At 39.3% G+C, this 27,938-nt stretch overlaps 5 protein-coding genes and 2 long non-coding RNA genes across 14 annotated transcripts; 4 read left to right on the top strand and 3 right to left on the bottom strand.

Moving 5' to 3' along the window:
• The first annotated feature begins 34 nt into the window (after window positions 1-34).
• Window positions 35-1,408, top strand: LOC108005697 (mitochondrial import inner membrane translocase subunit Tim22). Its single transcript, XM_017069024.4, has 3 exons — window positions 35-383; window positions 938-1,131; window positions 1,202-1,408. The coding sequence occupies exons 1-3, from the start codon at window positions 146-148 to the stop codon at window positions 1,355-1,357; spliced, it is 588 nt and encodes a 195-aa protein (XP_016924513.3). The 5' UTR covers window positions 35-145; the 3' UTR covers window positions 1,358-1,408.
• Window positions 1,409-1,908: 500 nt separating this feature from the next.
• LOC108005696 (insulin-like growth factor-binding protein complex acid labile subunit) lies at window positions 1,909-7,284 on the top strand. 5 transcript variants are annotated; one of them, XM_036821982.3, is made up of 3 exons: window positions 1,909-2,055; window positions 3,664-3,879; window positions 5,416-7,284. In XM_036821982.3, the coding sequence occupies exons 2-3, from the start codon at window positions 3,856-3,858 to the stop codon at window positions 6,997-6,999; spliced, it is 1,608 nt and encodes a 535-aa protein (XP_036677877.3). In that variant the 5' UTR covers window positions 1,909-2,055; window positions 3,664-3,855; the 3' UTR covers window positions 7,000-7,284. The 5 variants fall into 5 exon arrangements, with proteins under 5 accessions (XP_036677877.3, XP_070853130.1, XP_036677875.3 ...); XM_070997029.1 differs by having other exon boundaries at window positions 1,910-2,055; window positions 3,649-3,879; XM_036821980.3 differs by having other exon boundaries at window positions 1,936-2,082.
• On the top strand, window positions 3,886-5,327 carry LOC108005699 (uncharacterized). Its single transcript, XM_036821983.3, is given in 1 exon segment — window positions 3,886-5,327. A coding segment is annotated over 1 exon segment (189 nt). The 5' UTR covers window positions 3,886-4,207; the 3' UTR covers window positions 4,397-5,327.
• A 116-nt stretch (window positions 7,285-7,400) lies between the features above and the next one.
• Window positions 7,401-10,303, bottom strand: dind (diamond). The gene is made up of 5 exons (XM_017069022.4): window positions 10,198-10,303; window positions 10,078-10,125; window positions 9,605-10,005; window positions 9,347-9,548; window positions 7,401-8,872 (listed from the first exon to the last, which is right to left on the bottom strand). Exons 1-5 carry the CDS (start codon window positions 10,210-10,212, stop codon window positions 7,766-7,768), a joined length of 1,773 nt encoding a protein of 590 aa, XP_016924511.4. The 5' UTR covers window positions 10,213-10,303; the 3' UTR covers window positions 7,401-7,765.
• A 487-nt stretch (window positions 10,304-10,790) lies between these two features.
• Window positions 10,791-24,876, bottom strand: Men (Malic enzyme). 2 transcript variants are annotated; one of them, XM_070996925.1, is made up of 6 exons: window positions 24,800-24,876; window positions 21,732-21,775; window positions 18,743-18,789; window positions 18,092-18,634; window positions 11,916-12,844; window positions 10,791-11,853 (listed from the first exon to the last, which is right to left on the bottom strand). In XM_070996925.1, exons 1-6 carry the CDS (start codon window positions 24,859-24,861, stop codon window positions 11,178-11,180), a joined length of 2,301 nt encoding a protein of 766 aa, XP_070853026.1. In that variant the 5' UTR covers window positions 24,862-24,876; the 3' UTR covers window positions 10,791-11,177. The 2 variants fall into 2 exon arrangements, with proteins under 2 accessions (XP_070853026.1, XP_070853025.1); XM_070996924.1 differs by lacking the exons at window positions 21,732-21,775; window positions 24,800-24,876 and having other exon boundaries at window positions 18,092-18,802.
• Window positions 18,834-21,708, bottom strand: LOC118878239 (uncharacterized). 3 transcript variants are annotated; one of them, XR_011604445.1, is made up of 4 exons: window positions 21,442-21,708; window positions 21,286-21,353; window positions 19,131-21,186; window positions 18,834-19,078 (listed from the first exon to the last, which is right to left on the bottom strand). It is a non-coding gene; the product is annotated as an uncharacterized lncRNA (long non-coding RNA). The 3 variants fall into 3 exon arrangements; XR_011604444.1 differs by having other exon boundaries at window positions 19,131-21,353; XR_010654842.2 differs by lacking the exon at window positions 21,286-21,353 and having other exon boundaries at window positions 18,835-19,078; window positions 21,442-21,707.
• LOC136117021 (uncharacterized) lies at window positions 23,740-27,557 on the top strand. Its single transcript, XR_010654195.2, has 2 exons — window positions 23,740-24,221; window positions 27,237-27,557. It is a non-coding gene; the product is annotated as an uncharacterized lncRNA (long non-coding RNA).
• The last annotated feature ends 381 nt before the right edge of the window (window positions 27,558-27,938 follow it).

Genomic DNA, 27,938 nt, shown 5'->3' with positions numbered 1-27,938 from the left:
AAATTGAAGGTGCGATTGTGCAGCCCTGGCAAACAGCTGTTCGGCGATGTGATAATAATTTCGTTTTTTTTACCCAACACGTTCGATCCGTTTCAAAATCGTCTTTTCTGAATAGAAATCTAGATAGAACTTCTTTGGCAGAGAGATGTCCGTGTTGCCCAACGCCGGGAGCCAGGAACCGCCGGTGACGGCGCCCAGGATGTTCGGGGATCCGGATCTGGACCGGATGGCGATGCAGTATGTGGGAAACATGCACCAATACCGCGAGAACATCGTAATCCCCAAGAGCAACGGCCCGGTGAAGATCAAGACCAACGAGGAGAAGTATATTGAGACGGCGGTGGAGAGCTGCGGATTCAAGTGCGCCATGGCCTGTGTGATGGGTGGGTTTTAATCCGCTTTTGTTTCGAACACCCACTCAAAGTATTATCATACCCAAGAATTACTTTTGAATTTCTCCATTTCTTCATCGCATTATCTTGGAATTCTCCTAATATTAATAGGTTTAATAATATACTTACAACTGCTAGATAATAATAGGACAGAATAATTATTATATTTCCTATATAGACTCTCCTTTTCACTAATTCTGTTTTGAACTACTATCCAATATTCAAAAAGAAAATACACGGAATAGAACACTCATTATATGTTTGTTTAACTAGAGACTTTAACTAGTTTAACTAGAGAGAAATATTTAATACCATTCTGTAATGTTTGTTTGCGTTTTTGAGTTAAAGTTTTCTTTTTATTGAGCTTAACAGTTTTTCTTATCTCAAAAAATATATATTAATGATAAAAATAATGATCATTTAATATTTAAAGTTAATGTTCCAATACAATAAATATTTGTATGTTGGTTAAGTTAAAAAAGAGTATAATCCTCCTCTTACTATTTCAAGTTGTATACTAACAATAAATCGAATTATCTTTACAGGATACGGTTTGGGTGCAGCCTTGGGATTGTTCAGTGCTTCCGTTAATCCCAGTATGGCCGATCCGTTTGCGAATGAGAAAAAGCAGACAGCCCGGGAGGTATTCCGGGAAATGCGGGCCACCACCCACTCCTATGCGAAGAATTTCGCGCTGATCGGCTGTGTATTCTCCGCCGTGGAGTGCACCATTGAGAGTGTGAGTCCACCTGTTCAAAGGCATTATAAATTACCTTTATTAATTTATAAATCTCTCTTTATACCTGCAGCATCGGGGAGTCACGGACTGGAAGAACGGCACCTACGCCGGAGGCATCACCGGCGGACTGATTGGCCTGCGGGCCGGCGTCAAGGCGGGCGTCATTGGAGGACTGGGATTCGCCGCCTTCTCCACGGCCATCGACTACTACATGCATTCTAGATAAGCTCAGTTTCCTCGGTTACCTTGTTTCGTATAAATATTTGTTTCTAACTAATGGCCTACTGATGTGCTTTTGTAAACTGCCGCCAAGGAAATGATTTCCTCACGACCTGTGGATGGTTCCCATTTCCGGTTGGCTTCCATTTGGAGCCCTGACATTTGGAGGAGTGCAGCTGCTAACCATTAATATTGCCCCCATCAAAAAAAGGCAGCACTGTGTGGCATAAACAATGTGCCACAGTCTCGCTTTCAAATTCGGCCACTAAGCCCCCGACCGGTTTTCTTTTCGGGGGGCGCACTGTGTCCATTTTTGTGGGAACGGGAACGGGAATGGGAATCTCGATCCAGCAGCAAATTTCCAGTTTCGGTTTTTTGTTCAGTTCGATTCGAGCGGCGGGCAGGTAGAGATCGTTCGCTGGTTCTGCTTTTTCGACGGGGTTTCCGCTTTCGGTTTCAGCCTTCGCGCGTATTTCTTGCAAGTCGAGGATGAGCATCATCGTTACCCAGGCAGCTGCAAAAGTGCAACAGCAGCAACATCAGTTACACCAGCAACATCATCAGTAACCGCAGCAACACAAACGGGTTTCATTCGCACTCGTGCACTCGGGCATTTATTTTTATTGTGTGTGCGGTTGGGTCGCGTGCAGTTCACGGAATATGCAAAAAGCCTTAATCATTAAATTAAACACAGACTAACGACCAGTAAGCACATGGAACTCTGCCACGGATGTACGTCCTCCGCCCCTGCGGCTTTTTGAAAGAAAACCAATTGGAGGAGAGGCGACAGAGATCAAATCTCTTGAGTGAACGCTTACAGTGGATATCGCATACGGAATACTGCAAGAAATTCTAACAGCATGCCTAGTTTTGTTAGGAAAATTGAGTAGGGTATAGATTGATAGGGAATGCTTAAAAAAAATATAGTCTTCTTGTGTTGGGACATTTTTTAGAAGTACATGTTATAAAGATGGATAATAATAATGTTTATCTATGGTAATCTTAGGTATTTGATCAGGCACTAAAAACTTATAGCATTTGTTTATTTTAAGAACTAAGAACTACATGATAATTTCTTCCAGAAACATTTTTTAAATTATGTTTAAAACCGATACCGATTTGGGGTAGATCTTGATTTCTTTAAAAAAACCAACTTTATGGGTTGATTTCCGAACTTAATTGTTTTTAAAACGAATATGATAAATCGTTGTCTTCCAAACTGTATCCACTGTACTTGCCCCAATACGATCGTGAGTCACAAGTGTCTGGACAACATTGGTCTGGGGCTCTGGTAGGTTTACTTCGTCAGTGTTTTGTTTATGCAACCAATTCCAGAGCCACAAACACTTCTTGTTTGCCTTTCTCATCGACGGCAGCTGCGAACAGCTCAATTCTCCATTCTTTGCTCTCGATTCTCGATTCTTGATTCTTTATTCTCGATTTCAGCCGTCAGCAAGTTCAATGAAACCAAGTGACACTTGCAATTGCAATATCATCTAATTGGCTCCTCGGAAAGTGAATCAAAAGTCAGTTCCAGAATGAAAATCAGCCCCACAGTTGAGTCAACGGGCAGAACAGTCTGTTTTTCGGGCTCCAACGCCATTTGTTGCCCCATCGAGAGACAAAGTCTTATCTTATCTTAACAATCAGGTCGAAGCTAAAAGATACAGTCTGATTTCGAAAGTTCGAAAAACCACTGAAGTACTGGATATAAAAAATAACAATTGTGAAAAAAATGTTTCACTTGTATTACAATAACAACTGAACTAATTAGAAACAGTTCAGATAATAAAGTCGTATTGGAATTTTAAACATTCTTCGTTTAAAACGTTTGTTTAATTACTACTTAATTATTATCGAGTGAAAAAACAGTATGTTTTCACAAAAAATGTTATTTTATATTATTATTATAATCAAACTTTACTGGAATAAGTTAGGACTAAAACAATTTCAGTTTATGGATGTTGGACTGTATACTTTTTATGTATGTTTGGAGAGCAATTGCACTTTAGTCAGATGTGGTCCGGCTCTGAAGAAATTAACTGGCGAAGAAAGCGAGAAAAACTACGTTAACGACCTTGTCGAGAGGTAAAGATATAGAGAGGCAGAAAGGGGGTGGGAGAGTCCAAAATAGTAGACCCCGTCGATGACTCAATTAGAATTCACTTTTACTTAGATGATTGAGAGAGGGAACCCGAGAGACACTGAGAATCCAAGAGACTCTCTGGCTCTCTCCGCCGATATCTAATCAAAACAAATAATGCCAACAGTCCACGGCGGCTTGAATCATTAATTTAGTTCTATATTCCGAAGCAAGCAGTCTGAACGCTCAGTGCTGCGGTAAAAAATATTTTAAAAAATATTAAGAAAGAACTACAAAAATATAATACAAAAAGTGCATTTAAAAGAAAATCAACAGACACAGATAAAGTTTATTTCGAAACTGGAAATTTTCTACGCCTAAACAGAGGATTACCGAAACCAAAAACCGAAACCGATTCCATAATGAAGCACAAATTTCTGCTGTTGGTGAGTAAATATTTCAGCCTTTCCAAAACAGTATCCCTATCTTATCGCACATACTTGTGGTTCAGATAGCGGGATCAGAGAGTATTTTCTATAGAGCTGTTCCCTGAAAGTGTTGAAGTGTGGGGAGACCTTTTTATTAAGCACAATGATGACCTCCTTCCGGAAAACCATATAAAAATAAATAAATATAAAATGTCAGAGGTTATCAAAGATCTATGAGTCAATCAAATGAGTCATGTTAAGAATCACAAGTATAACCTTCAAGTTTTGAGTTTTCCTTCATACATAAAAGTTGGAAATGTTTTGTTAAAAATTGCTTTCAATACACATGAAAGAAACAATAGTACGGATACCAATAGCCACATATTGAAAATCTTTAAAGAAAATGAGAAAGAGTGGAGAACGGTGTAGAAAAATGGCCGAAATCGTATTCTCAATATTTTTAGTTGACAAAGCCCAGGATATTGTACTTGATTTAGTGATCATCAAGATTCTAAAAGTGGATCATATCACATAACAACAATCAATTGAAGACTGCAAAATTAAAAAAAAATATCTTACCTTATTTCATTTATTCCAAAATACCTTAAAGTGAAATATATTGTTATTATTTTCTGCCGATGACAGCAATAGATTCTTTTCTTTGTTTTTTACAATAACCTAGACATGATTTATTTTTATTGAAATAAGCACTCTTTTTGTAGGTTGAGTAAATAAGATTGTTTACTTTAACCCCGTCATACATTTGTATTTTCTTAGTATAAATCGATCTATAATGTGAAGGTAATTAGCAAAGTGGTTTGCCGATAACGTTTTCAAATAGGAGATTCCCTTTAAGGAAATTCAATTACATCTGATAGTAAAAAATTCCATAAATGTCTGGACTTGCAGTACATGATTGCATTTCTTCACACGTCTCAACTTTCAGACCTCATGATTTCAGCAATGCAATTATATAAATGGCGCCAACCTTACTGGTCTTTAAAAGCACTTTCGTCTGTCGCAACACCTGTACTTAGGTGTAATCGTGACATCTGAGAATCAACTCAAAATCAGAGATAGATATTCAATAGCCCGACCATGGTCAGAGCAATAAAAAAAATATTTTTAAGAGACAAAGACACGTGCAAATTACTCAGGTTGGTGTTCCGGGAAATATTTGAACCTTAGAAGAAATCGGCACACTAATGACATCTTTATACACTCCTTTTATTCACTTTCTGCCTCAATGATACATATAAAGTTTATTTGTAAAAATGAACAGGTTAAGGCCTGGTAATCCAATCAAATATAGAAAATTGTGGATATAGAAGACTGTCTTTATAAATTTCAAATCAATAAAGTTCGGCAAGTTTTAATAATTACGTCAACCGGATATAAAAAAGGCTATCCTTTATAAGCAGGTATTAATGAAAACCTTATCAGAAAAATTTTACACATTTTGATGCCCTTGATATGCCCCTAGTTCTACAGATTATTTTTTTCATTTGTTTATATTCATACAAATTTGATAACTACAAATAATTTTTTTTTCAGCTCCTTGCGGGAACGTCGTTTTTCCTGGCCAATGGAGTCCAAGCCCAGCACGAAAACATCCCCTACCAACCGGTGACCAATATCTGCCAGACGTGCCTGTGCCTAAGCAGTCAGGATAGTGACCATCGGACGCACTTCAACCTGGACTGCTCGGTGAGGAACTTCGAGCACATCCTGGCCCGCTGGCCGGAGGAGTTCGGAAGCCAGGCGATAGCGGCGGGAGCTTCTTCGGAGATTGTGGTCTCTTACTCGGGCAATCGGATCAAGTTGCTCCAACAGCTGCCGGCCACAAATGCCAGTCTGACCCTCTCTTGCCGGCACTGTGGTCTGCAGAACCTGCAGGTCCCACTCTTCATGGATGTGCCCAATGTGGAGGCCCTCTACCTTAGCTGGAATGAGCTAACCGACGATGCATTAGTGCCGGATCTCTTCAGAGGTCCTTTTGGGAGCTCTCGGTACGAACCTATTGGCTTGCGTGATCTGGACTTGAGTCACAATCGTATAGCTCGACTGGATCGCCGGCTCTTCGAGCATACTCCACATTTGACCAAGTTGAACTTGGCCTACAACCAGCTGAGTGCCCTGGACGAAGCCACCGCTGCATCCATTGGATCGGTAACTACACTGCAACGATTGGATCTTTCCCACAATGGCTTGATGAGTCTGCCAGCGCAGCTCTTTCCAAAGTTGACCGCCCTCCGTATCCTGGACATCTCCGGAAATGAGTTTACCGTGGTTCCTGCCAGTCTTTCGCAGCTAAGCAAGTCCCTCGTTCAACTAAATCTGGCGGGGAATAGCTTTCTTAGCCTGAAGGGAAACAGCTTTCAGGGCTTGGTTTCTCTAAAACGTCTGAATATCAGTAGTATGCCTTCTTTGCGTAGTCTGGAGGAGGGAGCTCTGCATCTGCCTGCCTTGGAGGAGCTACATTGCTCCAGGAATTCCAAGTTAGAGCGCTTGGAGCTGGTCGATCTGATAAACAGCCGAAATTTAACGCAGTTGGATTTGTCCAGGAACGCATTGACCACCTTGGTTCTCAACATTACAAGTTCTAACAATGCCACCAGCAATACTGAACCCTGGCCACGTCTTCGCCGCTTGAGCATCTCCGGTAATCCCTGGTATTGCAGTTGCGAACTCTTCAAGACCCTGGAGCTCTCTGGTCTCTCCCATATCGAACGGGAAACAGATGGCAGCGAAGCTCGTTGTGAGACCCCATACCTTCTGGCCGGATCACCTATCTCCAATTTGACAGCCGAACGGATCTGCAAAATGGTGATACCAAAGAAATATCGTGAGGTAGATGAGGAGCCACCGCGGTTCCTGCGACGTCGGTATATAATACTCACCGCCATCATAGCCAGCATTGTCCTGGTGATCGGTCTGGTCATCGGATTCGTTGTGGTCTGCATTCGTCGGCGGCTGAAGGGCAGCGACTATGGGGTACAACCCATTCGGTACACCAGCGTGAGGGGCAGCAATCTGTCGCAGTTCTCGCAATTGCAACCCGCCTCGGTGGCCAGTAAATTCAATAATGTCCATGCCGGGAGCAGTAGTGGAACCACCACGGGTGCTGCCAATGCCTAACGCGGTATTCAAATCCTAATTCGGTTCCAATTCCGAGCTAGCTGCACAAGTTTCGAGCCAAAGATGTCCACAACAGTGTTGCGAACCCAACCGAAAAAGACTTCCTGTGCGTGCTATCCTGTATATATGTAGGTGTCCTCTGTATTAAATCCCGCTAAGGAGCTGATCCTCCGCATCCTATTCCCAGACCTTAAAAACTAACCCCTAGTATTTAGTGATGCCATCGATGTTTGTATTGTACTTAAGTTCCGAGCATTAGTGTGTAATAAAACATTTTTAAAATCAGTTTCAGTTTTAATATTTTTGCAAATGGTTATCTATAAGGTGTGTATTTTATTTATCTAGATTTCTTTAAGATATTAAATGAAAAGGTTATTTTGTGTTTATGAACAAGTAGTTTAAAGTAAAATTTCAGCTTAACTTTTATATTTCAAACAAAAACTGTATTTTATTAAGAGTTAAAATAAAGAAAATTCATGTTTGACTAGAAGTCAATAAAAATAATGTTAGGTGAGTGGCCATGCCTATGGATTTTCACAATTTAATCTCACTTCTTATTATTTTTTGCTTGCAATATTGAGTTTAAAAATGGCTAGGAAACATAAACTGAGGAACAACCGAAAGGCAGGATATGGAGTTCAGGGTCAAGTGGCGTCGCTTGGCGCGCGGTTTATCTCCACAGTTGGCTAAATAATTGATAAAAGCTTAAACAGATAATACCCAGAGCAAAAGAGATAGTAGGCATATGACCAACGAACCGAACAGCCTAGCATTCGCTTTCGAGCAGCTCCTCCTCGGCAGCGGCCACTGGTGGCGGTGGTAGCTTAAAAAGATTGATGGCCTGCTTCTGGGCCAGAAATTGGCGCATTTCGGCGAAGTTGTCCCGCTCCTTGTGCTGTTTGCTGCGTCGCTTGAAGGCCTCCTCGTCGGCGGAATCAGAATCCGAATTGGACGAAGAATCGCAAGGGGGAGAGGCTTTGGTATCCGCCAGTCGGTTGTCCTCCTGCTGCTGCTCCATGTTTTCCATTTTGCCAAAGAGCTCGTCCACATCGATGCCCTTGGAGGCAAGGACCTCTCGCTCCTTTTCCAGCATCACCTGTCGTATAGGATCGATGCGATCCTTGAGCTGTTTCAGGACAGGCTTAAACCTCCCCTTGGTGATGCGTTTCTCGAAGTTAAGCAGCTCCTTTTCGGGCGATGGAAACGGGGCATTCTGCTCGGCCTCGAACTGTTGCTCCTCGTTCTCATCGTACATGTAGGCATAGAAGTCATCCTTCTGCTGCGGTGCATTGACATTCTCCGAGAACTCCACCCTGAGAATGCTCTCGGGGAATTCGTTGTCCAGTTCCTGCTTGGGTTTCGGCAACTCCCCCTCCAAATTCAGCTGGCTGTGGAGGAACTTGTTGTAGACCAACATCAACCGCTGGAAATCATCACAACAAACGGCCAAGGCATTTTCGATGCTATGCATGTTATTGGCCACAGCCACCAGCTCTTTGGAATTGTTCCTCTTCGCCGCCTCCGTGGCCGTCAGTTGCTGCAGGGTAATGTCCAGAGCCTGGCATTCTCCGGCCACGGCCACCATGCAGGCGCTCAGTTTCAGCGAGGAATGTTGCAGCACAGCGATTGGGCCACTACGCTGCTGCTCCGTTCTGGTTGCATTCAACTCAGCCAATTCCATCTGCTTCTTGTTCTGCATGACCAGTGCCAGGTTGCTGAAGTGCTGCTCCTCCTCCTGGACCAGCTGCCGCACCAGGCAGTCGATCTTCACCAGATCCTCGCTCAGCTGGGAGATCGAGGGACGAGTGGTGATTGTAAGGGCCAGCCGGAGCAGGTACTGTGACTGCACATAGGCGAAGATGTTGTGGAAATCCTGAAGAAAGATAAAACTTAGTTATAATGATGTTTTTAAATATATGTACATAAGGTTGGTACTGTATTAGAGAATCTGCTGAACTTTAGATATCACTCAATTTAGCATATGGCCTTTATTTCTATTACCGCCTTCAATTCTAATTGCTTTTAATGACTATACAAGTGTTATATGATATCAGCCGTCAGCTGAGTGTGTCATTAACGATTACACTGCACTGTGAATAATCTAAGTTGACTTGTAATCAATGTCTATAAACCATTTGATATAAGTTTGATCAGGCATAAAACTAAACTAATAGTTTAAAGGTATTTAGCTTTCCAAAAAAACAAAACTTTGAAATGAAAATTGTGGTATTCATAGTTACTAGTTCTAATATTTAAAAGAGGAGCTGGATCATCGCAGTCGCAATAATTTCCTTCTGTTGTAAGACCCTAAATCCATCCATATACACCACTGTCTACCTATTCGTACCTTTATGTGCTTGGGACTGTAGTCCGTGACATTGTTCTTGAAATATTCGCACTCCCGCAGTTCCTCCATGGGCGCATAATAGCTTCCGTATTTCGCCGGCAAAGGATAATCCGTCTCCAGTTTGCGGGTGGCATCATATAGAATCTCGGTAACCTCTTTGGCGGCCGTTATGCAATCCCAGGCCCGCTCGATCTGACGGGATCTGTAGAGGGCAATGATTAACGATACATATTTTACTATAACTAGGACTTTAGTTACTCTATGAGCTCGGCCTGTTTCATGATGATGATCTCCTGAAAGTAGGTCATATTCCGCCGAATGCAGTTGCCGAATTCATCGATGGTCTTGACCAGCTGCTCCAACTTCCGTTCCACTATTTTATTCCGGCAAACAAAGACGCTCTTCACGGCGCACAGGGCAGCAAAGGTGCCCGTAAGGAGAATGGATGGCACCATGGTGTACCGAATGCCCCTGGGGGTTATCAGGTGCTCCAAAAGAGTGCCTCCCAATATCAGGCAGGCGTTCCTCGTGGTCAGTAGTTGCCGGCCGGGTTTCGAGGAGGCCTGCAGCTCCTGCATGCACTGCTCCAGTGCCTCCACATGGTCCACCAGCAGGCGCTTGGAGTACAGGATCTTGTGCAGCAGGCGATCCTGGATTACCTGGTTTGTTATGCATTATGCATTAGTCAAAGTGGTTTATTTATAGCCTCTGCTTTTTGACACGGCACTCACCTGTTTCTGCTTCAGGTCATCCGCCCATTGGCGTCGCTCAAACCTTTGCTGTAATGATTATATAGTTTATATTATATTTTATATTATATACACAATTTCCGATCTATTTACACCACGCACCTTGAGCTCTTGCATGTTCCACCTTTTGTTGTTTAGAAAGGCTTGTTAATTTATTCAACACTAAATGTACTGAAAATACCAAAAATACCGCTAGCATGCGGTGGTAAAGGGTATTCCAACCAGATTAGTAAGTTCAGCTTTTTCTAGCTAGATCTAGCTTTTTTTATTAACTTCATCAGATAGAAACGATTTTAAATTTGGTGATCTTGATACCAATTTTATTAGGTTACATTTCGAACGTTAGAGAATTTAACACTTATTTCAACAAGTCCTATGTCTAGAACTTCAAGATTAAAACAATCTTTTAGAAAGAACAAGTTTTATTGTTTCGCGAATGTTTTTTTTATAAGCCAAATATATTTGTTTCTAGTGTATTTTCTACTCAGTGACACAAAAACAAATTGCCAAAAACTTGTTGTATTTTAGTCCACCCCTAGTATCGGCGGCATTTATCGACGGTTACCGTCTTATTATCGATTTTTCAAATCAGTGAATAAGTGATAAGTTTATTAATATTATTAAAAATGTCCTGTCAGGTTTTTCCAATTTGAAAATATAAAGGCTTATTTATTAGGCCCATTAAAAAACGTACATTTGAGGTATATTATTTATACTTTTATTTGTAGTTTCTTAGAGTAGTTTGTGTTGTTCAAGATTACATAAAATTTGTTTACATATCTAGTAGATCAATATCCCATTTACATAGACTCAACATCATAAAAAATTTTTCGCCGCGGGTTATAGACATTCCATTTTTTCCATTTTCTTCATAATAATCTATCGGGCTGCGAACAGGGGCTAGTGGTTGGTGGATAGTGGGTGGTTGGTTAGGCGCGATACAAATTTTGCTATATGCTAGACGACAGATGTGCGACATTATAAAATAAATAACATGGTTACTGCTCGCCGCCCGTGCCGAATATCTGCGATGGCCACTCCTTTTGGTTTTCGGGATAGGCGGAATGGATCTCCATCTGGATCTACATCTTATAGGTGGCGGGCACTGAGCGCGGATAGTCCAAGTCGTACATCTGTGCCTTGATGAAGGCCAGCTTATTGGCCGGCTCCGGGCGGATGGTGGCCAATCCGTTCTTATAGGCATACTCCACAACCTTTTCGGCGATGGCCATCGAACAGCTGACAATGGAGTTGAGTGGTGGATACAAGCTACCCTTGGCCAGGTCATCCTTGGAGACGATCTCGGCCAAACGCTCTGCGGCGACCAAGAAGACCTCTTCGGGAATGGTGAGCATGCCGGCGCACAAGACACCCAATGCCACTCCGGGGAAAATGTACGAGTTGTTGCCCTGACCCGGGTAATACTTCCTGTTGTTGTATGTCACAGGGGCAAAAGGCGATCCACTGGCGAAGATGCAGCGACCCTTGGTGTGGGTGTAGGCCTCCTCGGCGGTGCACTCTGCCTTGCTGGTCGGATTGGACAGGGCAAAGATGATGGGGGTCTCATTGATGTCGGCCATCAGCTCCAGGATTTCCTGGTTGAAGGCTCCGCCCTGGGCAGCAGCTCCGATCAGGACATTGGGACGCACCTTGCGCACCGCCTCCGCCAAGGTATCGATGGGTTCGTGCAGCTGGGCAAAGTGCAGCTTGTGCTCGGTGAGTCCACCCTTTGGGCGATCGCGGACGATGACACCACGGCTAAAAGGAGACATTGGTTAGTGCCCAGCTATAGATTCTATGTAGATAAGCTATATATTTACCTATCCACCATCCAGATGCGGGTCTTGGCCTCCTCCTCGGACAGACCCTCGGCCTTCATGGCCATCAGGCACAGGTTGGCAATACCCAGAGCAGCCTCTCCGGCGCCCAAGAACAACAAAGTGTTATCGCGCAGCTGGGTCTTCTTGATCTTTAGCGAGGCCAGTAGTCCAGCCACGGCCACCGAAGCGGTTCCCTGAATATCATCGTTGAAGGTGCAGAAGGAGTCACGGTACTTGGACAGCAGCTTGAAGGCATTGGCATTGGCAAAGTCCTCAAACTGGATCAGGCAGTTCTGGCCAAAGCGACGAACGCAGGCATGCATGAACTCATCCACGAATTCGTCGTAGGCGGCTCCAGTGACCCTACGCTCGCGCAGACCAATGTACAGGGGATCCTCCAGCAGGGATTCGGTATTGGTGCCCACATCCAAGGTGATGGGCAGGCACTGCGATGGCTTGATGCCAGCCAAAGCCGTATACAGGGACAGTTTGCCCACAGGGATGCCCATGCCGTTGGCGCCCAGATCTCCCAATCCCAGGATGCGCTCGCCATCAGTGACCACAATCGCACGGATATCCGTCTCTGGCCAGTTCTTCAGCACATCGTAGATGTGTCCCTTGTCCTTGATGGAGATGAACATGCCCTTGGCGGTCTGGTAGATCAGACTGTAACGCTGGCAGGCCAATCCCACGGTGGGTGTGTATACCAAAGGCATCATGTGGCCGATGTCGGAGCTCAGGACTTTGTAGAAAAGCCTCTCGTGCCTCTCGGACAGGTTGATCAGGTACATGTACTTGTCCAGGTCCTGATCCAGGCGATCCAGGAGGGCACGGCAGTGCTCAACCTGCTCATTCCCCTCCCGAACCACGTAGGGCAGCAGACCATGGATACCCAACTGCTGACGTTCCTCGTGTGTGAAAGCCAGGCCCTGAAATTAGTAATTTAATTTTAAATTATATTACTGATTTTTCCAAGATCAGAAGATCCTACAATAGACGCCACCACTTTCACTCTAAGTAGACCAGATCTGCTTGCAAAGGCAAAATTATTTTATGCTAGTACTAGCAAAAATCTGTGAGAACTTCTAAAACATTTTGGTAAAAATACTTGCTGATTGTTTATTATATTTATAATATGCAAACCATTTGTTTATTTGCTTTGAACCCTTAGTAATAAACCCATGTTATATTCTGTTATTTCCCTTTTGAAAGTATAAATCTTGTGCTCAATTCGAATGGCCTGATCGCCCCATAGAATGATTGTAGAACCAAACAAAACAAATAAAAGTGGGATGGTGGAAAAGTTTGCCTCTGCTTATCGTGGACTCATATACTCCCGAGCACGCGCCCCTATATATTCTAGACAATCCGGCTGGAACTGGCCACCGAGACGGTAGGAGTTATCACCCGACCTTCACAGATCCGATGAGATAGATCTCCCGCCCAGGCACGAGTCGGGTTTCAAGTTCAAAGTCAAGTTCTAGCGACAAGTCGATAGAGAATTTAAACTGAAATACGATTTGCAATGGGAATTTTAATATAAACACTGTGTTTTGAGGGGAAATGACTCAGCGTTGGCCTCGTTTCACACGCACTTTTATGACTAGTTTTTGAAAGTTTTTTGCTCCGTAATTGCTGCGGTTATTATCGAAATGGACAAAACAACCCGGGATTATGATGGGGGCGTTATTTCAAACTTTTCACTGGGTCACATAGGTAGATAAAAAATACGTGCAAGTTGGCATTCAAACACAAATTACGTTGCATTATGTAGCATTACAATTACGGATGTGCCTGCTAATATGCACATTAGGAAATAATTACTCGTGCTTTAAGTAACTTAGGTAGTAGCAGCTGTTTGCAAATCGTGCCCATACGAAGGCTTTGAATAATGTCAGTTCATTACAAGTTTCTTGGAACATTTCAATTCAACCTTGAATATTTAACATGTAAATTTTAATTTTAAAACCATCCATCATGTGGTTTCAGCCCATTTCCAGCTACAAAATTAATCTTTTGCTTGTTTAACACAACAATTTGTTTCTCAAAAGGCGTATTACGTAAACCTTATTCAAAAATTCAATTTTCATTTCTCTTCATCTCTAATTAAGTACTTATTCAAAATTATAGTTATTAAGTCATCTATCATGTATAATCATTTTGAATTTAATTAAATTTTGTTTTTCTTTCTATCACGCAACGTATTAAGTTATCAACATTTTAACGTTTTATATTATAGTTATTTACTTACTTGAAGTAATTCAAATTACTTTAGTTAAATAAATATTTTTTTAGATTATTGGTATGAATATGACATTTATGTTTTTGTAGGACATTATATAACTATAATCATATCATGAATCAGCTTTTAGAAAAGATATTTCAGCTGACCACAAATTAGCTTAGTTGTAGGGACATGGGTTTTTTTCATAATCATGGTGACAGTGAAAAAACATGTTTAATCTATAAAATAATGACACCCACAACTTAACCTTCAACATGACTCGGCTTATTGGGAAAATATTTCATTTAACCACAAATTTGGTTACTTTTGATTACAAGAGTCCTTTTTTTTGCATACTCATGGTGAGGCAAAGAAAAACATGCTTTATCTATAAAAAATTGCACTCTCATAAGTTATAAGGAGTTAACAAAAAAAATAAGCTTGTAACCCAGAAGTCTTCTATTTTATTTCACTACTTTTACAAATTCTTCGGTACAGAAGAGAATTCTCAGTAGCTTTAAAAAAAAGATCCGTCGAATATGAACTGAAATTTAAACTAATAAAGGCTTATAACCGTTTAGAGGGAAGTCCATGTGTCAAGATTCGTACGTATTAAATTCAATTAACTCTGTATTTGCTGTACGGACAATAAACACTCGAGTGGTCCCCATAAAAAATAATTCAAGAGCCTGGAATTAACCATTATCGTGCTATACGTCATCGGTGGGCTGGTGAAATACTATAAAAAAAAATATAGAGAACGACACCGTTGACATTGAAAGCGACACACGACCGTCGATAAGCGTGCGAAAGTGTTTACGAACCGCCTGGCAACAAGTATTCCCCATTCTCCATTCCACTTATACTGCTCCAAACATCCGAGCTTGCCTCATACATAAAATCACCAAACTCAAACTAGCAATTAAAAAAATATAACTTTTTTTATGCAGAAAGATATTAATTATATATTATATGTTCATCATAATCAATCAATTCCAACCATATGAAGATTTAATTTGTATAGACTAAATGACCAACCCTTAGAAACACAATATTAAACAGAAATATGTTTTATTTGATGTTAAATCCAAGAATTTCTAATATATTTACTTGGTATAGAGGTATACTCCTTCCCTATATAGTAAATGGCATTTAGTCATGCGTATACGTAATGGGCAACTCCAATATTACGCATACCCATTTCGCATGATATGATGATATTGCAAAAAGGTAAGAAAACAACGAAACTGGACAAAACTCGGAGCAACAACCAAAATCGAACCAAAACACGAATTAGCGCGCGCTCAGCTGATTTTTTTTGCACTGTCTGGCGCGACCAGTTCGATCATTATGATCGCAATCATGATCCCCATTATACCTATAGCTAATCATTAAGTCAGCTACCAACGGCTGCCTGTCTCTGAACTTTGAATACGAATCAAATGACGAAAGCGTCGCTTTAATCAGCACGAGTCGAAATAGGCACAACAGGCAATCTCAGGCGAACTGTTTCCTCCACAAAGGTGAGATGATGAAAAGACCTTTTTTTGTTTCTCAGCAGGTAAACTACAGTCTTTTGTGGGTCAGACGATGTGGAATGATGAAGGATGTGCCAGTGAAACAGGCTATTCTTCAAAGAACCATGGGAACTCTGCCGGAAGCGGATCATACGAGCTACTGTGCATTGAAAGAAATGAGTCACAGAGGAAAAAACGCAAGTCCAAAAAAATAATGAATAATTCTTATAGAAATACGACCATTAAAAAATATGCTAATTTTAAAGATACTTAGAAGATTTGAAAGAAGTTTGGAATACATTTATCATAGGAGATTGTAAAAATAATATGATGCAACGGTAATAAAATTTCGGTTTCGTTTTCACTCTGTGTAAATCCCAATCAAAACATCGCACCTATTTCCACGAATCACACCAATATCATTTGTTCAAAGCACCTTTATAATTCCTACCCATTGACAAGTACACTATATATTGTTCTTTCTATGCTTGCCCAATATAAACAACCAATACCGATAAATCATGGGGTAAACAATGAAATAATCCAACTATTTCAACAAGTATCGAGCTCTCTGCTCTTTCGGCACATTGACCGCTTGAATTTGTTTAAATTTTTAATTTCCTCAGAGCAGCAATAAATTACAAAGCACAAACCTAGGGCAAAAAGAGCGTATAAAGCAAGAGACAAACAAAAACCTATAAATGCAAATAATTTTCTATTCGCTAACTGTATTTGGTGTGGGTAAACACACAGATAAATGTATAATATAAGTGTATTTATGGCTGATACCGAGTGGGGATTATCGTCATTCAGTTCTTTGTTCGAAACAAAGTTAAATTTATTACTGAATGTAGGTCAGTTTTTGCTGGTTGGATTTGATTTTGCGAGGTTTGTTTTGAAGAGATTAGAACTCGAAAACTTTCCATAGGGGAACTCAAGGAAACCAAAACAAGCCTCCTCTTTTCGGGGAGAACCTTGAGATTAACAGGTGTCACTTGGGGGGAGCGTGTCAGAAGTAATAACAAACGGTAGTACATAGTACTCAAGAGGCGCACTCATGATAAGAAAACTTGCCAAGATAACTTCTGGTTAAATTACTAATTTTATACCGGCAAAAAATCATGACATTATGCCCTGACGCAAGTCGACAAAATCATTATTGATATTGTTATGGGGAAACCAAATTTTGGAGAGCCTCTTCATTATTCTTAGTAGAACTGCTGTTAGCAATATGGATTTTTCCGCCTTTGAAATAGCTTATTTACGTGTTGCACAATAAAAAATCACTGCCGGTTCGCTTATTAATTTTCCACATTTTTCTATTAAAAGGTTTATGATCAATAACTTTTTTACACCTTTATGCATGATTTCACCATTTTTTATTTTAATTATATTTTTTTAAGGGTAGATTTTCCAAAAATTAAAATTAAACTTCTACAAATTTAATTTCACTGTGGAACTTCCCAAAAACAAACTCAAAGCCCATGCGCCCTCGCTCTTAGAAATGCTCTCTAATACTTCCTGCAACAATTCGTACATTAGCTCATTCATGTCTCTGTGGGAAAATAGCGTTAAAACCAATGCAAGCAGAAAAAACTTGAACTTGAAATTGCAATCTGAGATAAATTTGTAAACAAATTCAGCGTGACTGATTCGTGCTAACCGTTTTATACCCTACAATTTCACTATTTGACGGGCCTTTAATTGGCTCAATTATAAAAGTTGGCTATCGATTTTCGCCGCCTTTGACGGCCATCATAAAAAAGTAAAAAACCCAAAAAATATACATATAACAAAAACATTGAGCTTTGGTCTTCCAGAGTGGCGCGTGTGCCATTTGCTATCTCTTTTGCTCCCTATGTCATCTAAAGGTCACCCACACCACTTGCCGAAAAAAGCCACTGCCAAAAAGTATCTTTTTTTGCTCTGAATTTATCAGCTGACGTTTCCGCTTGATAGTTATTTATGTATTTATGAATTGGAATTTTTTATGCTTGTACTGGGTTAAAAATAGAAGGTGGCCTAAATTAGACACAATATTAAAGAACAAGGGCCGGATAGATAGATAGTCTTTGAATTTAAACAATAGGTATTCCTAATCAAGATTCTTAAAAAAATGTACTTTCTGTTACACCAACGGTAGCCCTAGAATAAAAAACACACTTCCAGGTGATTTGTAAAACAAATTTCCGGGTTTGTCCTCCCTTAAATATTTGCCTAAACACAGCGTTCTATTAATATTCCCCGCACTTAGTAGAATGCTCGACCGTTTGACACCCAACACCGAAAACGGAGAACCCGAATGCGAACCCACCCCAAAACCTTTGCCTGGTACTTTTCCATTAAACCCAAAGGCCGGCGGCAAAGGGGATGGCAGTATGGTATGGAACCGGAGAACTAAAGAACTTAGGAACCAACGAGAATATAGAACTCACCTTTGAGTAGCGCTTGTCGAAAAGCCGGCCGAATCCGGAGATGCTGCCGACGACTTCGTTATCGCCAGTTCCCCAAATTCCCAGGCGATCGCGCTGGGCGTACTTATCCAGATTTGTCACGGGACTACTCATGTTGTCTTCCAAATTTGTACGACTATCGCTACTGTAAGAACGTAGTTGCTGTTGCTGTTGTTGTTGTTGGTGGTGGAGGGCGTGCAGGCTGCGCTGCAGTTGGTTCCAGTGACGTTGCGAGGATAACGGCAGACCCTTGGGCAAATCGCTGACTGTGACTATATCACCCTGATCCGTATGAGTATTCGGATTCGAAGTCGTATCCCTATCCGTTCCCGTATCCGTCGATGTTGCGACTTCGGCGGCACTTTGCGTTGTGATTCGTGTCGTTAGTTTTGCGAAATTGGAAAGTTCGTATTCGAGTGTGGTTGTCGTTGTAGTCGTATGATTTTTACACACACGACTACTACAACCACAGCTTTGGCTCTCCGTGAGTTGGGTGTGTGCATTCTTGTTGTGGTTGTTATTATTGTTGGTGGGAGAGGGTCGCACATCAGCTGTTCGGGTTTGGCAGTGAGAGCAGCCATTGCTGCTCTCGCCATTATTGGTGCTACCGCTGAGCGAGCTTCCAACGGGAATAGTGGTCTTGTAGTAGCCGTGCTCACGCTCTTTCCCGTGGTTGTGGTGTGTGTGCAGTGGCGTTATTTGGCCATTGCACTATGGGCAAAAAAACCGTTTTTGGTGCATAAACTCTAGTTTTTAAGATATTGACTTGAAACTTTTTTTGGTGTATTATTTAAATTTAAACAAAATTTTGGTTTTTGTTTTTTTTTTTAATTTGTCCACCGCACAGTGGTTAAAAATACATTTTAAAATAAGTAATTATTATAAATTATAATTTTAATCCTATTTGGTGTTACATTATAGAAAAAAACCGGTAACATATTTGGGATCCATTGTTACATTTGAAGAACACTGAAAAAAAATTCGATTAATTTTTTTTAATAACTCAACAATTTTAACTTACTCTTTTTATTTTTTCCTTGTTTTTTAGTTTTCAATATCGTCTGGTACCTCTTCCTCTAATTCTATTTCAAAAGTGTCACTTACATCATCGTTACAATTTTCTTCATCTGTGTCTTCTGTGCCTGGGGATATGATTGGCGAATCCAAAAGATCTACAACCTCTGCTGGCAGAGGCATCCGGTTGGTTTTTGTTGAGCAAAAACTAGATAATAGGGGATCAGACGAATCCATAGCTCTGTGAAAAACATCTGACATATTGTCAACCCGGCTACATTTTCTGGCATGATCTTTTCTGTCAGCCTTAAAAAGTTTGTGTCTTGCTTCTGATGCACTTTCTGCTAAAGAGCCAACAGGAACAATCGATTTTTCAATGATTATGTATCCATGTACTAAAACTTTGTGCACTGTTGGCGACATGGGGTACCAAAAGTAATTAGCCATATACATAGAAAAAGTTTCTGAACAGAATATTTTGAATTTTTCCGAATTTATAGGGTAATGACAATTTATGGCGATCAGAATTACATGTAGGCGCTGAATCAAACTGTGATCTATTCCTAATATAGAGGACAATAATTTTGGGTTGGAGAATGCCCGCCTCGCCGTATTTCCGTCATTTGTATTGCCACTGCCGTTTTGTCTCGGCTTGTCCACATGAAGCCCAATATCATTCCAAAACGCTGCTTGAACTTTATGTTTACGTGCCTCCAATTCGATTTTGTCATTTCCCTTGACATGCCACTTTCTAAGCTCAATTCTGTACGATATTTTGAGCAAGAATTCAAAAAAGCGGATCCACGCATGAAGGGAACTTAATCCATATTGATCCGTATGTGGCTTCATATCAAACGTTTTGGAGTTAAAATCAGTAATAGTAAGAAGCTGGGTGGGCTTTGCCCCACACATTGGACACAACTGACAGGATTTCGTTCCTGTTAATATATTTAACACCTTGCCGTCTATAAGTGTCAGGTGCCCATCAAATTTTACAAAAATTTCGGCTGATTGATAAGGATGCACGTATATATCCAGGTTTTTAATCTGATTGTCCAAGTTTTCATTTTCTTTTAATATAAGAGACGTTGTTTCTTTTACGTAAGCAATTTTCACAGGACGGCAAAATCTTATGGACTGAGGCGATTTATTTAACCAAATGACCCTTTGTTTCTGATCTATCATTTTTATAGGAGTCATTGATGTAACAAAAAGAGAATCATCTAAAGATTGACCCTCTGCGATGCTAAATTTTTGTTTGTATAAACTGTGACCAGTAGACCCATCAAAACCGTAGCTAAAAATAAGAGTACAATGAGTAACATCTGAAAGTACTTCACAAACTTCCTTTTGCATCAGTAATATTCGTGAAGCGGTATGGTTCAATAAGTTTTGCAAGGAAACTTTGGCTTCATTTTCGGTCCATGCTATTCCAGCAGGTCTACATTTTAATTTCTCCTCAGCTATTTTCGAATAAGGGGGGTAAATATCGCAGCCATGTTGTTTACTAATTTGTTTTACATTTATGTATTGCTGCTTAGTAAATCCATTTTCCATAAAAAAAGCGAATGCCTTTTCAGAAGTTATTGGACTCGGAGCCAGCGATTCAGTTCTATCACTTTTTTTAATAATTTCATTTTCTGTTGATTTTCTGGCGGAAATGTTAGCAGCGTGTAGTAACAAAGGAGTTGAATTTTCATTTTCTACCGCAAGTTCAGATGCCAACTTTATTTTGAGTCGTTTACCAGCAGCTTCATATGACAATTTTGGACGACCACCTTTCTTCTGTGGGGATTCATTTCTATCAGAAAGTATAGTCATATTACCGGCTAGCCACATAGCGTGTTTTTGTCTAAATCGCTTTATGTTTCGGCAGCATCGAGGCAAATGTTTATTTATGTAATTTATAAAGTTAGTAATTTTAGTTGATATTGTTTTTATTATTGTTTCATTTTGATGATCGGCATTCAATTTGTCGAATATGTAAGTCTCCAATGCTTCTCGCGAGCGTTTGTTGCTTTCCCAAACTGCAAGAAGAGCCCCGTGACCAAACACATATGTCTCTACATAAACGCAAGTTTAGCGAAAAGGAGCAAAAATGAGCAAAAACGATTAGTTGTATGACAATAAGGACACTTTTGTAATCAATTTCTCGTTCTTACTCTTTTGCAAGTCTGTGCTATTAATAAGTTATACTCCACAAAACACAAACACAATTGTAAGTTCAAATCTATAAAGATACACATATAAAACAGTTCACAGGTGGACAACAAGACACATAAAATCAAATGTTTAAGCTAATTTGCATTAATAAATACCTTTGCAAGGAATTTCCATTTTCATATTTATTAAACTTTTTTTTCACAGAAAACAACAAGCACGTAAAGTTCGCCAATTTTTCGCGCCAATTTAACGACATAGCAAAGCCTCTCGAATAGCTGACTTTGTTGGAGTGGCAATACTACAGAGTTGCCACCAAAAATTTTTGGAGGGCGGTTTTTTTGAAATGAAGATGTCTAGATTCGATTAGTATGGGCCATTCATAAAAATTAATTAAGAAAATAAATAGGTTTATGCACCAAAATCGGGTTTTTTACCCATAGTGCATTGGAAGGACTCTGGGAATTGTTGGCTGTGGGGTATACCGGCGTGCTAAGGGCGAGAGAGAGCAGACAAGACAGGGGGTGAGTGGGTGGTTGGGTGGCGAGAGTGACAGTGGGAGATTGGGAGAGCGGACAATAACGGAATTGTGCTGGCGGCATGCGAATGCGAGATATTTTCTCTGTCATTCTCCGTAATTCAATTAGAGAAAAAAACACTGAGCGCATCGAGTCTGAATGAATGTCAATGCGGGCGGGACAATAACGGCATTGCCAACTTTGTCGGCGACTTTTGCATACTCTTAAAAAGGGTATTGTCTTCAAAGTCGATTTTCTATAGCACCAAAGTAAACTATTCAACTAAAAAGTATTCCACGAAAAAGTTTTAAAAATCATACATTTTACAGAGTTGTAAACAATGTTATTACAGATGTCCAACATGTCGTATGCGTGATTTTTTAACAATTTTATAGCACATATGCATTTATTTTGTAAAGAACATATCTATTCGATATTGAAGTACAAGAGTTTTTCTAATGTTTACCTTTCAAAAAAATTAAGGCAAGAGTATTATAATGAAAATATTTAAATTTGGTATAATTATTTAAAATTTTTTTGAAATTCTTAGCAATCTCTTTTAAAATATAATTTTGTTTCAAAAAAAGTATTCGCAATGGGGACTTTTTTAGATCTATAAATAGTAAACAAAATAGTTCAAGTATACTGTTTAGAAGTGAAAAATTTTCCATCTTTTTTGTTGTCAAAACATATTTAGAAATCATTAGCAATAGTTAAGTTTTATACTAGGGTGGCTTTGATTAAGTAATCTAAGCTCATCTTAATTTTGTAAGAAATTATTGTTAGAATTCTATGTATTACTTCATTCCAAATTTGTCATATAAATCACTGAGCCTGAAAGGGTGTTTTCCGTTTCAGTTCCCTTATCGAGCTTTTTAAAGCCCTTGCAAAGTGCATACACCCGTACATGCATAAATGTAGAATGTACATATGTATGACCATATGCAGGCACTTTATTAAGCCCCAGTGAACCCGATGAGGTGATGCACCGCAGACAGGCCTTCGAGATGGGAGCCGATAATCAAAGTGACAAAGTGACACTGATTATCGCGGATCCAGAAACACACCCTCTTGCTCCATGGTCCAATTGTGCCCAGACGATTATACATCGTATAATGTTATTCTTATTATTTGATTGTTTTTATTTTCCACTCACAGCCGTCCAAAGGTTTTTCTGATTCCGGAACAGCGTTGGAGGATCGAGTACATGGCGTGCACTGGTGATGTTCTACTTGTCCTATGCTAACTCTTGATATTGATTTCCCCGGCAATTATCTCGCTATATGCTGTTTGTCTGAGTTCCTACAGCTTTCGTGCTAAACTGAGCCACAATGTTCGATTTGTTTTGCCTTCGAGTCTTTTTCTCTTTTACATTTTACACTTTTGCGAACTCTGTTTTTTTCCGCGCTCTTTCTCTCTCAGATTAGTTGGATCGTTTCTATACGTGGGCGGGGGGAAATCAGCTGACTGATAAGGGCGGTACAAACACTTATCTGTACATACACTATTAAAAGTATGAACCTGTGGCGTATAATAACAATAATAATTACCAGTCTTATCATTTGTCTGGGACCTGGAAAACATTACGATTTGGCGTGAAAAACATGTGAAAATATTCCGTGAGAACAGCAGAGGGCGTGATTATAATATTAAAATCAAAAGTTGTTGAAAGTTAACCACTTATTAATCAATCAATGAGTTGACATGCTTTGATTTTGAATTGCTGATATATTGATACATTGCCTTGGCTGATAAGATTTGCTATACTTTTCTAAAAATATTATTCATAAAAAATTAAAATAAATACTAATATTAAAATATTAACATTAAAAAGAAAAAAAGCTGATATATAAGAAATTATTACTGAGCGATTATCAGAAATACATTTAAGTTTTCTATAATTCCGTTACGGTTGAGTTAAATTAGAAACTAGTTTGTTGAACTCGATTCTTGTTAGCTTACATACATACTATATATGTACCAAATAGAGTACCTGTTAATTTTCTTCTCCCCAACGATTTATATTAAGTTCCTGGTTTATTAATATGTATAAATTATTTAAAAAGACGGCTCAAGGTGGAAACCTAATTACGAGCCTGGCCGAATTAAAGCCTTAACCTTAACCTTCAGTGTCCCGAATCGTGTGAGTCCCCGCCCCTCTCACTTTGCACTTGAGTCACTCATACGCCCGGTGGGTTCGATGGCTGCTCCGATCAATTATTACACAAAAATTGAAAGTACAACACGACAGGCGAATAAATTGGAATACTTCACACATCTGTGGGTCCGAGTAACCTTCATAAATATTAACAATTTACCTCAGCTGTGCTCATAACGAATTCAGTCTTTATTTTGACGAGGACTTTCGTGAGCCAAACACACCTGTCGCTGCTATTACTCTGTATTTAATTCGAAAATGGGTAATTATAGATTTGGTGTACCGATTTCATATCGATGGGTGGAATGGCGCGTGCCAGGAATTGCTTTTTTTAATCAAAGCGTCGATGAGTAGCTGATAAAATTCTAGTAAACCGCATCATTAAGCATTAATGAGTTCTCAAGAAATGGATTTATGAAGGGGGCGTGTTCGTGGGCGGTTCTTTGCTTAAGGTTTGCACTAAAAAAGCCAGGTCATTGGTGGGTTAATCTACAAGATTCTTATGGAGGATTTTAATGAACAGAAAACAGGATGGGTATAACACTTGTTGAAATTGTAAGCCAAACTTTAGTTGGTTTATTTAAGTTTCTGTATGTGATTTAACAGCTAAATTTTTTAAGATTTTATTTTCAAAGACCTCGAATTTAATGTAAAATATTTATATGTATTTTATGACACAAAGGGTTTGTTAAACAAATTAATTTTGTTAAAGATGAAAAATGTACAATTTTCTATAGCCCCGAAACTTTTTAACCAACTCTCGCTTTATTACTATTCTTTTAGTTTGCAATTGCCTTTTACTCAGTTTTAGTTTGAGCACTACTCGATTTCGTTCCTTACCCATTTTCATCAAAATTCCTTATGGCATTGCGCTCGGCGCAAATGGAACTGGAATTACCCATTTTTGGTTTTTAGTTTTCGTTTGATTAACTTCTGTAAAATGGATGTAGTGAAGTAATTCTTTAGAACAGAAGGAAAGCACTTGGAGGTTAAGAACAGACGAGAACTTTTAACACGCGAATATATTAGTAAGCCCCTGGTTTCACACGGTATTTCGCCTAAATTATTCAAAGCCGTTAAAAGCTGAAATTAAAAGAGCGTTTTTAGCAATTGCGCTGGACTAAGCAACTCTGAACCGCCTGAAACTGAATCAAAAACTAAACTCGTGCTGGAACCGCAGCTTTTCGAGTACCGGAGGCCACTTGTTAGCGAGCGGCCCAAAGGAGAATGTCCGCTGCAGGTGCGAGCGGGATGGGGGCAGTCGCCCCCTCCTTCTCACTCACACAGGCGGGGAGCACGCGACATTTGATCGGGAGTTGAGTCACTTCGGGTGGCCCCAGACGACTACAGTGTTACCTGGTTAAAACTGATACCGTTAATATACCTATGGGTACTAAAATAAAAGTTCATATCTAAAAAGAGACTGAATTCTGATAGATGGGATCTCCCAATAAGATATAATAGTCTATAAGAAACATTAAACCCTTTGTCTTTTATACTTATTTATGATAAAATATATTCTAAGACATATTTAATATATTTATAAGGGTAATAATTTATGTACTTAGATTTTAATAACACATCTTATATGCATATCATTCTTATTGTCGAAGTTTTTATAACGTTATACTGTGTTAGTTTTTAATAAAATGAAATCTTTGGCTTTGGTTTATTTTAAAATAGTTTATTGTGTTTAAATTTGATAATTTTTTTAGTTTTCAGTTAAGAAACTTGTATTACTAGAATTTGTATTACATATTATATGGTACATATTCAGATCTCACCGTACTTGATTAATCGTTGTAGCCTTAGAGAAGCTTTGGTGTTGAGTTGGACTTCATTTGGAGTCGCACAAAACCTGAGCGGTTGGTTAATCGCAACGACCTCTGGGTGGCTCAAACAAATGCATGAAGCAATTTGTTGCTGGCCAATCAAAAAATAATAATTTCAGCCATAGAAGAAGGCAATTCGAGGGCTGACCATCGCGTCCCAGTCGGTTGCACTTGGCAACCGAAGAAAATTGATAAATAAATACAATGGACTGCGGGTCATTTGATAATCAGCGGAGTAAAACGTTAATGTAGGAAATTGAGCAGTCGGCTTAAAAGACCTTCAGGTTTATTGACTGGTCGTCTCTGATTTTATCAAGTAATGATATCACCGTTGCTTTAACTGTCGCCCAGATTTTAATTAGATTTGTCGTCTGAGCATGTCTAAATATACATTGCACAAATGTTTAAAAATCTTGTTCATTTGTGCAAATATGATATAAATTAATTACTGTGCTTAGTTTGTTATACTATATTTATTATACAGTGCCTTTTTGTGCGCATTGTTTATTGTTTGTAACTTTGCGAAACTGTCGCATAAAAAGTTGCAACACAATTTCAGTTGTCGTCAAGGTCAAATGTAATTTCAACTTAGTCAGTAAATCCGGCTTAAAACAATAGCAAAAAAAACGAGCACAAAAAATTCGGTTTTTTTTAATCACTTTGCGGCTTCAACGGAATGCGATTTCTTATTTTGCAATTTACTTTCTTTATTTTAAAAAGTGTTTGAAGTGTTTATCTTTTTTTGTAAACCACAGATAGCTTCTAATTACTTCCTGAACTACTTTTAAAAGTTTCTTTGCTTAAAAAACCACAAACTCAGATAAAACTTATAGTTAAAAAATGACCTGGAATTGTTTGTCTATTTATGTATGCCTTAAAAACAAAAACCGATGTCTTTTTAATTTAGATTACTATTTTATCAATTTCTAAATTTAAAACTGAACATAAAGGTTTGATTATACAACCATTTCCCATTAAATATATTAAAAAATTTAGAAAATCGGATTATTTTTTAGAGAGGTACGGTGAGTTTAATCTTTATGTCAAAAAGCTTTTTAGAGCTTTTTACTGTTACTCTTTGCTTACATTACATGCTAATAGGTGGCGCCAGCGGTGTAGTTCCCAAAATCTCCAAGCTAAACGCACCTGAGTAAGTTCAAAAGAAACGTAAAGATTTTTGGGATTTTCTTGGGTTGGAACTTGTTATGATGTTCGAAAGAATTCCACTTAAAGAGATTTCAGTGCCACCAAAAATATTTCATACTATCAGGCTACTTATTTAGTTGAAATTGCCAATCTTTGAATTGTTTTTCAAATTAAAATGAAAAGAAAATGAAAACAAGTTTTTCGTTTTTACTGCGTTGCCATTCGAAAGTGAATCAAAACGCCATATATTCACATTATAATAAACCAGTCAACATAATGAAATATGATTGTTATTTCAGATGGATCCATTGTGTGTCAGCTGTTTTCCCAGGTCCTTTCACATCCTCTGCTCCACCATGTTTTTCACATTTTGCCAGTCTCCAATTTAATAACAACGAGATGAGGGGAAAAGCAACGACGTGCAACAAGCAGCAAAGCAATTGAGGGCCACTTTTATCATCAAATGATTTTACCCAGCTAAGCTGGCGCAATTTCCACGAAGATGCATGAGATGAGTACAACACTGAAAAAATGTTAGCATTTGAAAATAAATTATAAATTTCTAGTCATTTTAGAATCAAATTTATATGATTGATAAAAATATAAGCCATACAAATTAATTAATTATCATTCGTAAACTATTTGGTTTACCTCTTCACAAGTTAGAATGGTATTCATGTGGTTAAAAACAAAGGTAATAGTGTTGCATGGTTAAAATTATAGATAATGTAGCTTGGAATATATATATAGAAATTAAAAAAATAAACATAATTTGAAGAAGATTGTGGAAGTGCAGACAAATATTGCGGAATTTAAGGGATTGCCAAAAAAAAAATGAGTCTGGGGGTGGTGGTTACTGCATGGGAGTGCAACGGTAATCTATCATAATTTTTATATCCTAAAATCCCATTTTCGGTATAGAGCAAAAATGTCTGAGAGCAAATATAATAAAAGGGCCAACACATCGACGTGGTCGGTACAAAGGACGATGGCCATGCCAA

The sequence above is a fragment of the Drosophila suzukii genome, chromosome 3, assembly GCF_043229965.1.
Source record: "Drosophila suzukii chromosome 3, CBGP_Dsuzu_IsoJpt1.0, whole genome shotgun sequence".
NCBI lineage: Eukaryota > Metazoa > Arthropoda > Insecta > Diptera > Drosophilidae > Drosophila > Drosophila suzukii.
This window is presented reverse-complemented; position numbering and strand designations above follow the sequence as displayed.